Source organism: Hypanus sabinus, chromosome 4, assembly GCF_030144855.1.
Source record: "Hypanus sabinus isolate sHypSab1 chromosome 4, sHypSab1.hap1, whole genome shotgun sequence".
NCBI lineage: Eukaryota > Metazoa > Chordata > Chondrichthyes > Myliobatiformes > Dasyatidae > Hypanus > Hypanus sabinus.
The window spans coordinates 54916653-54931850 of record NC_082709.1 but is presented as its reverse complement, the minus strand read 5'-3'; the positions used below and the strand labels follow the sequence as shown (position 1 = coordinate 54931850).

The 15198-nt window shown below is 44.3% G+C and overlaps 1 protein-coding gene across 3 annotated transcripts in view; it reads left to right on the top strand.

The window, feature by feature from the left end:
- Window positions 1-131: 131 nt before the first annotated feature.
- Window positions 132-15198, top strand: part of LOC132392770 (aryl hydrocarbon receptor-like) — a 168311-nt gene continuing 153244 nt past the window's right edge. The window contains exons 1-2 of one of the 3 annotated variants that reach the window (XM_059967100.1): window positions 132-502; window positions 605-792. In XM_059967100.1, coding sequence (XP_059823083.1) covers window positions 444-502; window positions 605-792 — 247 coding nt within the window. In that variant the 5' untranslated portion in view covers window positions 132-443. Of the gene's footprint in view, window positions 503-604; window positions 793-1887; window positions 1925-15198 lie in introns of those variants that run through there. The other 2 variants (XM_059967099.1, XM_059967101.1) reach the window with 2 other exon arrangements.

Genomic DNA, 15198 nt, shown 5'->3' with positions numbered 1-15198 from the left:
CTGTCACCCGCTGTTCCATGTGCAGGACCCCTTTAAGCAGTCTCCTCCTTCGGCGCTGCTGCTTTTCCGGGAGTACTGCGGAGGGAGGAGCCAACGATGTTAGACGGGTTGTATTCAGCTCAGCCCAGCCCAGGAACAGGAGAGAAAGGAGGGTGTCGGACCATTAGATGGAGCGAAGCAGGCAGGAAAAGTTCCCGGTAAGCGAGTGAGAGAAAGATCGGGACACGTAGGGCTGACTGTCAGAGTGTCTGACGGATTGAGTTCCAGGAGTAAGGCGACGTTTGGGATCTGCTGAGTGCGCACGGATTCGCACTGTTCGGAGCCGGAGACGGAGTGGCGCCGTAAGGCTGAGTTTCCGCTGCCCATCCCGCTCCGGGAACCGGGCACCCAAGCCGCCTTCGGCCAGTGTGGATTTACTTCACTGTGGGTCAGTTACCGACAACATGTTGAGCAGCGGTGGGATTTACGCCGTGAAAAAGAGGAAGAAGCCCGTACAAAAGAGGTAAGTAAGGTCGAGAGAGGCAGCGCCGGTCCGGGAGAAGGGGAAGGGTTCCGAACATTCGGGGGAAAGTCTAACTCTCGTTTCTCCTCTTGACATCGTTAGCCCCAAACCTTCTCTCCTCGAAGGCGTGAAGTCGAACCCGTCCAAAAGGCACCGGGACCGTTTGAATTGCGAGCTGGATAAACTGACCAGCCTGTTGCCTTTTCCCGAGGATGTCCGGTCTCGGCTTGACAAACTCTCCGTGCTGCGCCTCAGCGTTGGATACTTGAAAGCAAAGAGCTTCTTCAACGGTAAGAGACGGACTCTTTAAACAGGACGCAGCGAGTTACAGAGGAACACACAGACGTGGGCGCCACCACACTCACTCAGGCAGACAGATACATCAAGCGTCTGCAGTCCGTGGATGTACACAATCAGGCCGATCTGTATGCACACCCGGTACAGACAGAACCGCCCGCAGGTGGGCTCAATGTCGGGGCCACAGTGTACCTCGGCATCGGTTCTGCGCCTCACCCCCCGGTGTCACTCTCTCTTGCCCTAATTCGGCCCAGATTCAGCTATCGACACGCACACATTTTTTGGCAGGGGTTCCAGATTATGCGTGCCGCACGTCGGAATGTATATTTTAAACTGGTCTGTGCCGGGAAGAGGGCGTTCAGAGTGAACTCCGTGTGGCTAGGATTGTGTGTAACCTTTTGCCGTTCTGAGTGAGGGTATACTCACCGTTTATACCCCGGGAACTGTGTATGAGTTTGCACAAGCTGGAAAACCAAGTCATCCCTCCGAAGTTTGGGCTACTTTTTCTGTTTTGTTGGGGGAGGGGTGGAAGAGACGTCGCTGCGCTGTCCCAGTCTGACCTCCCTCGGGTCTGTAAAATACTGTTGTGGTAGGAATTTAGTTGAATATATATACGGGCGGTTAGACGGGTTTGTGGTGCTGCGTTCTGCCGGGTCGTACAATCGGAGAGTGGGGACCGGCCGGACACGGTGGTTACTGAGCGTTGGATGGGCGTGACCTTTGTTTTTATCCACTCTTTTATTCAGACTTGTATTTTTGGACCCCCCCCCCGTCTGAAATGTTCACTCTTCGTTATCTTGCCCTTTCTGAGGGTAATAGTTATTGTACATCCAGACTGGATCGTGAGCGCATTCCCTCTGTCTGCGTATATCCTCGGATCCATTTGTGATTTTAAACTGGTTTAGCATGAGGAGACTTAAATTGCACGGGATAAAGATTAAACTTTTCAACAGAAAGTGATCAATTTGAGTGTGTCTGGCTAGAAGTCGGTATCTGTCCATTCATTCAAGGGGCTTTTGGAGACAGGTCTGCCTCACCTCACTTCGAGTGTGCAGTTGTAACCCCAGCAAGTGTCAAGGCAGTGAATCAGAAGGGGCGTGATCATGTCGCAGGTTGCAATTGCCGGTAAGGACGCCGCTTTTAAATATCTTCCTGACAGTGGGGAACTGATTAAAAAGGTTACATGCTCACTGTTCCTCTTTCCCTCTCATCATCTTAAACACAAGGATGAAGGGCCTTGGCCTGAGACGCCACTGTTCATTCCTCTCCATAGACGCTGTCTGACCTGATTTCCTCCCGCATTTTTTGTGTGCTTCTCTCATTTTCTGCTGGGGGAGTGGATAGTTGATCTCATCCCACCTCAGACACCTGGATGTGGGGCAAATTAAGTCTTTCTGTCTCAAATTATATTGAGATTTGAATTTTTTTGTAGCCCCATACAGCCCATTGCTGGGGCTAGTTGATTTTTAGCCTGGTGTCTGTCTATCGTAAACCTATGTGCTATTCTGTGGCTCTCACGAAATCGCCATGGTGTTTGAGTGTTAACATCAACTTTACCCCAGGATTATTAGGGTCCGCTGGGTGTACGATAACATGTGGAGAGCACAGAGAAGCCCGATGTAGTGGGATCTCCAGAAGGCAAAGTTCATTCTTGCTACACTGACTCCCCACTGCTTTCTCTCAGTGCCCCGGACTTCGTCAACGTCAAGTTCAGTGTGACCAGTCCAATGAAATACTTGTTTGCAACGCCTTTAGAGGCACATAGCATCAGTTAAGCAGTACTTGTGAAAAAAAACAGAAATTATACACAATCAACAATAAACAGTGTTGTCGTGCAAAGTGGTGACAGTGTGGCAACACTGATGTAGAGATTACGTTTGTGTCAGAACTGCATGGTTGAAGAGAAGTCACTGGTAGTGTGGGAGTTTAGGCTTCTGTTCCAATTGCCTGGTCTGTGTTCCTTCATTGATCGGTGATCAGTTGTAGGGGGTTGTTGGTGAGGACCATCCAGCGCTGTCAATTGGGCCTTGGCATTTGACTAGGTGTGGAAGACGTGTATATGACTTGCTCTGTGATCTAAGTGCCAGCAAGAAATTTTGTTGGTGTATGTTACCAGTCTGAATCCGCAAGAGGGCAAATGCACATATACGTGCCGTTCTTTGGTGGGATCTTGCTGGAAAGATTGCACTCTGAAGGCTAGCCCAGTCATGGGAACTTGCTCCATTGTCACACATGCGTCGATGGGATGATATTCAATGCTCTCTCATCATATCTCCCCATCAGGATGTGGCTTGGCAACAACGTCTCCCAAAGTTGAACAAACTTGCAAGAAATGTTGCAGCTTGTACGAGGGAAGAGTGACAAAGAAGGGAAGCTATCACAAGGCTGCGAGTTAGAATAGTTATCCAGGATGAATGTGAGGGAAGGATGAATAAGAAGGGGTAATCTATAGAAGTTTATAAGGTTATAGGAGGCAAAGATAAAGTAGATTGTTGGAAACTTCTATCCAAAGCAGTAATGTCAAATATTTGAGGTTATACATTTAAGTGAGAGAGGAAAGTTTAAAAGAGATGAGCCGAGATGTCTTATTACATGAATGTGGCAGGTTTCTGAAACAGACTGCCAGGGTTGCTGGTGGAAGTGTCTATCATAGTGCTGCCTAAGATGCTTTTTGCTGGACACGAGGATATACAAGGAATGGTCAAAGTAAATTTATTATTGAAATACATATATGTCACCATATACCACCTCAAGATTTATTTTCTTGCTAGCATTTACAGGAAAGTAAATAAATGCAAAATAATTCACAACAAAGGCATATGTATATTGATCAGGTTCAGGCAGAAGAGATTTAGTTTAATTTGGCATGATGTTCGGCGCATACTTTGTGGGTTGCAAAGCCTCTTCATATGCTGTATCATTCGATGCTCTGTTAAAGAAGGCCTTTGATTCTTCATTATTAACTGAACAAATAAAGTCTTGCTTTAATTGCACAATTATCCATGTTTATTTGGTTCCTTTTTTTTGAGCCTCATTCTGTTGTGGGAGAGGGAAAGGATTTTTCAATGAATCAGGATAAATTTGAATAAACAAAGAGCTGGCACTTTCAGAAAAGTCATAGTATGATTTCTGGAGCTGCCGTCAGCAGCTTGGTAGTGTATTTATCTCCAGGGATAAGCTGGCATGGATGCAATGACATCCAGACAGGAGCTGGATGGCTTCCATTGGCAGAGGCAGGTGTGGGTATAGCCACTATACTGGGAAACCTCTGAATCACGTTATTTCACAATGCAATAAGCACAGCTATGTATCCCGATATAAACAACAGGACAGCTTCAGTGATGCAGAGCAGCACTCGGTGTGAGCAGTTCTCCCAATATTTCTGCAGGCTGTTTACCGGCATGGTATCTGTGGGCTCAAAGAGTTATTGATGCCCAACAATCTTTTTATTGTCTCTATGCAAACACTTACGGGTGTGTCATGTTTGCAAATTCCGGTTGTGTTTATTAGCTCGTGACCTAGTTTATTTGCATAAGCCCCGCATTAGTAATGGTTAATTACTAGGGTAAACATAACAGCTAATTTTGAGTATGCTGCTTGAACCATTGAGGAGGTGATGTAGGTGCCTTGCATTAGAAAATGGTAAGCCAGCTGGGAGCTTTGGTAAGGTGAGGTGAACAGATCCCATTTGAGCAGTCAATAGCAGATCGCTGTGATTCCCTTTTAAGTTGCGAACCTGAAGCCTGCCCGCCTGTTGTCTCAGGATGGTTTGAAAGAACCCACAGCACCCTTTTGAAGAAGAGCAACAGGTTAGCTTTTGCTGTCCTGACCAGCGCTTATCCTCCATCCTATGAACAGATCATATGGCAACGACCACGTATCAGTATTTCAGTCACCTGGACAGTGGCGACTTAAACACTTCATTAGCATTTGGAAGCAGTATATAAAGGAAGGTTGCTTACTTTGGATGTTGTATTCAGTTTATGCAGATATGAATCTAAACTATTTTGTATTGGTGCTAATATAGTGACTAAACAGCAAGGCTGGTTTGGGCCTATGTCCCTTGGAGTTTAAATAATAAGGGGTGACCTTGTTCAGATATCCTAAGGGGGGAGGGGTTGCTAGATAGGGTACACGTTGAGATGTTTTTATTAGTAGGAGATTCTCCAACGAGGAGCCATAACCTACAAGATAAGGTTCTAGCCATTTAAAACTGAAGTATGTAAAAAAATGCTTCTAGCAGAAAGTGTGAATTTTTGGAATTCTCTGTCCTGATGGATGGTAGAAGCTGGATTATTAGAAACACTTAAGGTGGTTGTGAATAAATATTTGACAGATCAAGAATAGAGGGGGTGGAGAAATGGCGGCATAGAGAGTTGAGGCCAGCTCGTGATCTTATTGAATGGTGGGGCAGGACTGCAGGACTGAAGGCTCCTCATATCCAGTGGCACTGTGGGGTGGCAGTTATCTCGGTGTTTTAGGTGACTGTATAAGCCAGTGAAGCTGAGTTTCCAAACTGCTTTGCTCTTTAAGAAATGTCATTTACACTCAAAGCGGTTAGTGAAATCGCTTTGCAGTGTTGGCAGCCATCCACACTTGACCTGATCCACACTTGGGGACAGATTGGCCAGAGAACTTCTTATGAGCCCTCCCGATTGGTATAAAACTCTATACCAATTGGAATAGATAGGCATTTCTGCAGCCGCAGAAGAGACTCCAGGATGGTATGTTGCCTCCCTGGTGCAAGGGTCAAGGATGTCTCTGAGCGGCTGCAGGACATCCTGGAATGGGAGAGTGAACAGCCAGTGGTCGTGGTGCACATAGGTACCAACGATATAGGTAAAAAACGGGATGAGGTCCTACAAGGTGAATTTTGGGAGTTAGGAGATAAACTGAAAAGTAGGACCACAAAGGTGGTAATCTCTGAATTACTACCAGTGCCACGTGCTAGTCAGAGTAGAAATAGGAGGATATTTCAGATGAATACGTGGCTTGAAAAATGGTGCAAGGGGGAGGGATTCAAATTTCTGGGGCTTTGGAACCAGTTCTGGGGGAAGTGGACCGGTATAAGCAGGACGGTCTGCACCTGGGCTGGACTGGAACCAATATCCTGGGGGAGCGTTTGCTACTGCTGTTCAGGAGGCTTTAACCTAATGTGGCAGGGGGATGGGAACAAGTGCAGAGAGACAGAGGGGTGTAAAATGAGAGTAGAAGCAAGAAGTAGTAAGGTGAAAAGTAAAAGTGACAGGCAGGCAAAACCAGGACAAAAAGCAAAAAGAGACACTTTTCAACATAATTGTATAAGGGCTAAGAGTGTTGTAAAAACAAGCCTGAAGGCTTTGTGTGTCGATGCGAGGAGCATTGGTAACAAGGTGGATGAATTGAATGTGCAGATAATTATTAATGAATATGATATAGTTGGGATCACAGAGACATGGCTCCAGGGTGACCAAGGATGGGAGCTCAACATCCAGGGATATTCAATATTCAGGAGGGATAGACAGGTAAGAAAAGGAGGTGGGGTAGCATCGCTGGTTAGAGAGGAGATTAACGTAATAGAAAGGAAGGACATTAGCCTGGAGGATGTGGAATCGATATGGGTAGAGCTGCATAACACTAAGGGGCAGAAAACGCTGGTGGGAGTTGTGTACAGGCCACCTAATAGTAATAGTGAGGTTGGGGATGGCATTAAACAGGAAATTAGAAATGTGTGCAATAAAGGAACAGTAGTTATAAAGGATGACTTCAATCTACATATAGATTGGGTGAACCAAATTGGTAAGGGTGCTAAGGAGGAGGATTTCTTGGAATGTATGCGGGATGGCTTTCTGAACCAACATGTCGAGGAACCAACTAGAGAGCAGGCCATTCTAGATTGGTTATTGAGCAATGAGGAAGGGTTAGTTAGCAATTTTGTCGTGCGAGGCCTCTTGGGTAAGAGTGACCATAATATGGAGGAATTCTTCATTAAGATGGAGAGTGACATAGTTAATTCAGAAACAAAGGTTCTGAACTTAAAGAAGGGTAACTTTGAAGGTATGAGACGTGAATTAGCTAAGATAGACTGGCAAATGATACTTAAGGGGTTGACGGTGGATATGCAATGGGAAGCATTTAAAGATCGCATGGATGAACTACAAAAATTGTTCATCCCAGTTTGGCAAAAGAATAAACCAGGGAAGGTAGTGCACCTGTGGCTGACAAGGGAAATTGGGGATAGTATCAAGTCCAAAGAAGAAACATATAAATTAGCAAAAAAAAAAGCGGCACACCCGAGGACTGGGAGAAATTCAGAGACCCGCAGAGGAGGACAAAGGGCTTAATTAGGAAAGGGAAAAAAGATTATGAGAGAAAGCTGGCAGGGAACATAAAAACTGACTGTAAAAGCTTTTATAGATATGTGAAAAGAAAAAGATTGGTCAAGACAAATGTAGGTCCTTTTCAGTCAGAAACAGGTGAATTGATCATAGGAAACAAAGACATGGCAGACCAATTGAATAACTGCTTTGGTTCTGTCTTCACGAAGGAGGACATAAATAATCTTCTGGAAATAGTAAGGGACCGAGGGTCTAGTGAAATGGAGGAACTGGGGGAAATACATGTTAGTAGGGAAGTGGTGTTAGGTAAATTGAAGGGATTAAAGGCAGATAAATCCCCAGGGCCAGATGGTCTGCATCCCAGAGTGCTTAAGGAAGTAGCCCAAGAAATAGTGGATGCATTAGTGATAATTTTTCAAATCTCCTTAGATTCTGGATTAGTTCCTGAGGATTGGAGAGTGGCTAATGTAACCCCTCTTATTAAAAACGAGGGAGAGAGAAACTGGGGAATTATAGACCGGTTAGTCTGACATCGGTGGTGGGGAGAATGCTAGAGTCGGTTATCAAAGATGTGATAACAGCACATTTGGAAAGAGGTGAAATCATCGGACAAAGTCAGCATGGATTTGTGAGAGGAAAATCATGTCTGACGAATCTTATAGAATTTTTTGAAGATGTAACTAGTAGAGTGGATGGGGGAGAGCCAGTGGATGTGGTATATTTAGATTTTCAAAAGGCTTTTGACAAGGTCCCACACAGGAGATTAGTGTGCAAACTTAAAGCACACGGTATTGGGGGTATGGTATTGATGTGGATAGAGAATTGGTTGGCAAACAGGAAGCAAAGAGTGGGTGTAAACGGGACCTTTTCAGAATGGCAGGCAGTGACTAGTGGGGTACCGCAACGCTCAGTGCTGGGACCCCAGTTGTTTACAATATATATTAATGATTTAGACAAGGGAATTAAATGCAGCATCTCCAAGTTTGCGGATGACACGAAGCTGGGCAGCGGTGTTAGCTGTGAGGAGGATGCTAACAGGATGCAGGGTGACTTGGATAGGTTAGGTGAGTGGGCAAATTCATGGCAGATGCAATTTAACATGGATAAATGTGAGGTTATCCACTTTGGTTGCAAGAACAGGAAAACAGATTATTATCTGAACGGTGGCTGATTAGGAAAAGGGGAGATGCAACGAGACCTGGGTGTCGTTGTACACCAGTCATTGAAGGTGGGCATGCAGGTACAGCAGGGGGTGAAAAAGGCAAATGGTATGTTGGCATTCATAGCAAAAGGATTTGAGTACAGGAGCAGGGAGGTTCTGCTGCAGTTTTACAAGGCCTTGGTGAGACCATACCTAGAACATTGTGTGCAGTTTTGGTCCCCTAATCTGAGGAAAGACATTCTTGCCATAGAGGGAGTACAGAGAAGGTTCACCAGATTGATTCCTGGGATGGCAGGACTTTCATATGAAGAAAGACTGGATCGACTAGGCTTATACTCACTGGAATTTAGAAGATTGAGTGGGGATCTTATTGAAACATATAAAATTCTAAAGGGATTGGACAGGCTAGATGCAGGAAGATTGTTTCTGATGTTGGGGAAGTCCAGAACGAGGGGTCACAGTTTAAGGATAAAGGGAAAGCCTTTTAGGACTGAGATGAGGAAAAACTTCTTCACACAGAGAGTGGTGAATCTGTGGAATTCTCTGCCACAGGAAAGCTGAGGCTGGTTCATTAGCTATATTTAAGAGGAAGTTAGATATGGCCCTTGTGGCTAAAGGGATCAGGGAGTATAAAGAGAAAGCAGGTACAGGGTTTTGAGTTGGATGATCTCCATGATCATACTGACTGGCAGTGCAGGCTTGAAGGGCCGAATGGCCTACTCCTGCACCTATTTTCTATGTTTCTATATTTCTACATATCATTTACCATGCGTTGGTAGTTGTGGACACTTCAATACCAGTACTTCCCAGCTGCTTTCTCCCCGTCCCTGACAGAAAGTGTCAGTCCTTGCTAGCTTTTGGGGGAATGAAAATGCCTGTCATTCAGGTGTCTATTCCCAAACAAGAAACTGTGAATGTCAGCAAGCTATGTAAGCAATCTGGTTACAGCCATGGGTGCCCACTGTGTGCAGCTACCAGCTGACCTGTTCAAACCACAATGGCGATAGTTTTCTTTGAATTGGACTGCCTGTGTGTAACATTCGGAGATGGCATCTGAACCAAAATCCGGCATGGGTTCCTAGTCCTTGCTTTGCTCCATTAAGATGTGGACAAGGGGTAGAGCAATAATCTGTCAAAGTCCAGCCCCTGTACTTGCATTGATAATGATGTTAATTAGGCAAGGTCAGAGATGGTGCATTCCTTGTGTCTTTGACATTGTGGTGGCTTTGTTCTGAACCTGAGGGGAATGTCACCGAGAGTACTATAAATTCATACCTTCTTCCTTTCTAAGTTCACCCAGTTGTTCTGTGATTCATAACTTAAAAGAACTCGGTCGTCTGTTGGATCTGCATTCAGCTGTCACATTTTTTTTCCCCTTTGGTGTCTTTTTCTGTGCATTCCCGTGTTTATTTTGAGTTTCCAGTTCATTGCCTGTGCTCAATTGAAATGTAGAAGAAGCTGGAATGATGCCATGGTCAGATGGTGGAGATCTCATTCATTTTACTGTGGAGCGCACACAATTTCAGCACATTATTTACTTGGTGAAACCCCTCCCTTGGATTTCTTGTTTACAACTAGCCAGAAACATACCTGTCACAATATTAGTATTCCCAGTGAAACAAGCTCACTGATAGTCCACCTACGCGGACTTGTCATATGCCAACAGAACTGTCAGTTTTGAAGATGTGGACTGAGAGCAAAGAGCACTATATGGAGGGGACACAAGAGACTGCAGTTGCTTGGATCTGCAGCCATTAAACAAGCTACTCAGGGTTAGGTAGCATCTGTGGAGGCCAAGACAGAAAATGTTCAGAATTTCCTCAGTAAAGCCCTGCCCTATTGTGTATTTATGATAGAACAGTGTGCAAGTGATGGCAGTATTATAATTCCATTCCTCAGTTATTTTTTCTACACCACCACACATTTACAAGTATCTAATATTTTCTGTCAATCTTCAAAGTAAATTTATGATTGAAGTACACACCATATACCACCTTGTGACTAATTTTCTGTGCAGACGTTCACAGTCGAACAACGAAACAATGGAATCAAGGAAAACCTGCCACAAAGACAAACAACCTATGTGCGAAAGAAGGCAAACTCTGCAAATTAAAAAAATACTGAGAACATGAGCTGTTGAGCCTTTGAAAATGAGTCTCTAGGTTGTGAATTGATAATGTATTGAGGGAATGAAGTTTTCCACGCTGGTTCTGGAGACCAGTGGTTGAAGAATAATAATTGTTTCTGAACCTGGTAATCAGGCACTGGAGATAGTGAATACTGCTATCACCAAACAAGAAACAGCCTGGCCCGATGCATTTCAAATCATAATTGGGGACTTCAGTCAAGCTTGTTTGAAGAAATAGCGACCTAGTTACCACCACCGTGCAGCCCCAGGTCTCCTAACACACTAGACCACTACCATTCTATGGGTAAAGAATGCTTACCATTCCATGCTTAAAAGGCATTTTGTGAAATCTGATCACTTGGCTAGTAATATGAACGTCACCAGAGAGACACTGAAGTGAGTGGATATAGAAGTGTTTTATCAAACAAAAATGAGCAGCAGGCATCATATAGACATCTTGGAGGAAGAGGCCTCCCGACCTAATATTATATGACATTTTTATATGCTAAAGATTAAAGGTAACAGTTGGATAATGTAGTTACAATCTATCTACAATGCTTCCTTCAAATCACATAATTTTCATACACCGTCTTCTTCTCACCCACACTTCAGAAACCCAAAATGAATGTTAACCAGCATTGTCTGATTTGTAGTCAACTACAGTCCACGGTTCCTGGAAAACTACTGCTCAGGGCTGTACAATTCACTTTCATGTTGCTGGTGAAATCAATATTTGTTATATAAGCAAACATGAGGAAATCTGTAGATGCTGGAAATTTAAGCAACACCACAAAATGCTGGTGGAACACAGCAGGCCAGGCAGCATCTATAGGAAGAAGCACTGTCGACGTTTCGGGTCAAGACCCTTCATCAGGACTAACTGAAAGGAAAGATAGTAAGAGATTTGAAAGTAGGAGGGGTAAATACAAAATGATAGGAGAAGACAGGAGGGGTGGGGTGAAGCTAAGAGCTGGAAAGGTGATTGGCAAAAGTGATACAGAGCTGGAGAAGAGAGAGGATCATGGGACGGGAAACCTAGGGAGAGAGAAAGGGGGAAGGGAGCAACAGGGGACGATGGAGAACAGGTAGAGTGATGGGCAGAGAGAGAGAGACAAAAAGGAGGGGGGAATAAATAATCAGGGATGGGGTAAGAAGGGGAGGAGGGGCATTAATGGAAGTTAGAGAAATCAATGTTCATGCCATTAGGTTGGAGGCTACCCAGACGGAATATAAGATGATGTTCCTCCAACCTGAGTGTGGCTTCATCTTGACAGTAGAGGAGGCCATGGATAGACATATCAGAATGGGAATGGGATGTGGAATTAAAATGTGTGGCCGCTGGGAGATCCTGCTTTCACTGGCAGACAGAGTGTAGGTGTTCAGTGAAATGGTTTCCAGTCTGCAGGGTGAAAGTTGGAAGCAAAGTTAATGAAGTCAATGAGCTCAGCATGCAGGAGGCAGCGCCAATGCAGTGGTCGACGTAGCGAAGGAAAAGAGGGGGACGGATACCCATATAGGCTTGGAACATGGACTGTCGGCCAGTGTGGTCTGTTCTGTCCGGTCTCTGGGTGTGGCCTTTTATATATTGGTGAGACCCGCCGCAGATTCGGAGATGGTTTCGCTGAACACCTACGCTCTGTGACGCACAGATGCATCACAAGGCTGTGTGCTAAGCTCCCTGCTCTACTTGCTTTACACTTATGACTGTGTGGCTAAGCACATCTCTAATGCTATATTCAAGATTGTTTACAACACCATTGTCGTTGGCTGAATCAATGGTAGTGACGAATCAGGATATAGGAGAGAGATTGAAAATCTGGCTGAGTGATGCCGCAACAAGAACCTCTTACTCAATGTCAGCAGGACCAAGGAGCTGATTATTGACTTCAGGAGGAGGAACCCAGAGGTCCATGAGTCAGTCCTCATTGCGGGATCAGAGGGCGAAAGGGTCAGCAACTTTAAATTTCTCAGTTTTATTACTTCAGATGGCCAAGCACCTAAGTGCAATTACAAAGAAATTATGTCAGTGCCTCTACTTAGAAGTTTGTGAAGGTTTGGCATGTCGTCTAAAACTTTGGCAAACTTCTATAGATGTGTGGTGGAGAGTATATTGACTAGTTGTATCACAGCCTTGTATGGAAACACCAATGCCCTTGAATGAAAAATCCTGCAAAAGGTAGTGGATGTGACCCAGTCCATCGCAGGTAAAGCCCTCCCCACTATTGAGCAGGGAAGCAGCAACCATCATCAAGGCCCCATACCACCCAGGACAAGCTCTCTTCTCACTACTGCCAACATGAAGAAGGCACAGGAGCCTCAGGACTCACACCACCAGGTTCAGGAGCAGTTACTATACTTCATATCATCTGGCTCTTGAACCAGTTGGATAACTTCACTCGCCCTATCACTGAACTGTTCCCACAACCTTGACTTTCAAAAATTTACCCTCTCATGTCTCTATAGTTATTTCTTGATTTTTTAAAATTATTTTCTTTTTCTCTTTGGTATTTGCACAGTTTGTTGTCTTTTGAGACATTAGTTGTTTGCTCATGCTGTTGGCTGTGGTCTTTCATTGATTCTCTTATGCTTCTTCGTGTTTCTGCATATGCCTGCAAGAACATGAATCTCAGAATTGCATATGTGACATGTATGTACTATGATAATAAATTTACTTTGAACTTTGTGGGAACTAAGGCTCCTTTACCTCCTTCCTGATGGCAGCAGCGAAAAGAGAGCATGGCCTGGATGGTGGGGGATCTTGATGATGAATTCTGCTTTTTTGAGTAGGATCAGCATTTATGGTGTCAGGGAAAGGCTTAGGGTTTAACAGAAAATACTCTTCAGATGATGTGGGTGGCTCAGAAAAGCAAGCAATGGGAGAGAGCCCTTCCAGGAAAGTCCGGCAATAATTCAGCTGCGAAATATTTGGGAGGAAAGGTGATAAGGATCTTCACTATAGAACTGCTGTCTAATCTTTTTTTTCTCCCCCAGTACCTTCCTCCTTGTTGCCCTTGCAGAATCCTGTACACAAGACCCCTGCAGGGACATCTGGAAGTGTGTTGCTCTAAATGGGCTCTTCCCCCTCCTCCTTTGCAGAACATCTTCAAATCAGATGAACCTCTATTTGTCCACAGGTGATCTGCTAGGTTATCCACAGTTCTACTTACATTACTATCAGGGAAACCTTCCCAAGCTTCAAAGTTTCAATAATTCACTATTCTTGAGGAAGAAACTTTTCTCCCGAATGATCCGGCAGTTAACTTGAGATGTCTGTAAATTTTCTTGCTGAAGTTGGCAACTTCTTTATACTTATCCCAATTCAGTAGTTGTCAGTGATATGGGAAGGAGGTGGATTTGGGTTCAATGTTTTGTGTTCAACAGGAGAATAATCAACCCGTGTTTCCATTCGTGGTTTTATCCTGTGACTTGAACTGAGTAGGGTGTTTATGTGGGGACTGGACTGGTTGTGATGCTACCTGTGGTCAATTAGTTGGGTACCAGTTTTCTGGTAGGAAGCATTTAAGGGATCGTCACATCCTTGGAGAAGGAACTAGTGCACAGCTGATCAAAATGAACCTGTAGCTAGCAATGAAGAAAAAGGAAGGAGAACAATGTTCCACAGTGATAACAGGGTAGGAAAAATATTTTAGTTTGTGGAGGGTCTCATCTTGGCCTGGGTTCAAACTCCATATTAGCGAAGACAAAGTCCATTTTGCGCTTGCTATGGAGTACCATACCTACTCACGAGGGCAATGTGAAATAACATTGGGCACTTTGTGGAAGGAATCTTGGGTTCAGAGTAGCAATGTTCTTTCTACTGCAGCATCTGCCCACCTCTTGAGAAATGATTGATTTGGCTACTCTGCAGAGGGAGTTTTTATTCAGACACATTCATGAAGGCTGTGGGCAAGAGGATGCTATCAGTACCGTACTTGCTGTAAATAAGTCTGTGATGTCATTTATCTAGCATCAAACTCAGCTGCCATTGCTGTCAAGTCAAATAGGTGACTTTGAGTTTTTGGGAGCTTGGCATGAACAGCATTTATTTTGCACCTTCATTTACACTTGAACTGAGTGGTGCTTTACGAGCCCCAAATAGACTAACCACTTCCAGAGCAGGCAGGATGGCAGATTTCCTTCCCTAAAGGGCTCTGATGCACTGTGTGTTTATTATGACTGCCCTTTAGCTTTGTAAGACCGTTACTGATGCCAGCTTTTTTTTTTATTCTAGAAAGTCTCTGGGCAATTTCCGCATTATAAGATTAAAGTCTAAATAGAAATATTGAAATACGGGCTATCTAGGGCACTTTGGGCCCTGTAGGCGTCTTTGTTTTTTTTAAATCTCCCTCCTTCCCCGCTTTTGAACTACTTCACATTTTGTTGTTGTATTTTTGTTACTTTGTTTCTTTAAACCCGATGTACTGCTGCACTGTGTTGTTGAATGAAAGTGTCTTCGATTCATGTATAATCAGAGTAGTGACACATTAAAGTCGAAGCTGCTATTCTTGCACTAATGTGACTCAAAGCTGGAGCTTGCTGTTGGATGTGTGGTTTTAGAAATAGAGTGCTTAGCTTCCTGTATTTCTGTCACAGATGCAGGAAACTAAAGCTTCTCTCCTTGTGAATTTTAGCAAGGTTTGGACCATAATAAGGCAGAGGAGTTGAGGATGAGATTGTTCTTTTTTGTTTTTTCTTCCTCTCAATCACTGGAGTAATGAAGATATGATTTTAAGCTTAGTTCTCATGGAGGAGCAGTCACATTGAGATGAGGTTTTTTAATCCTTGCTGCATT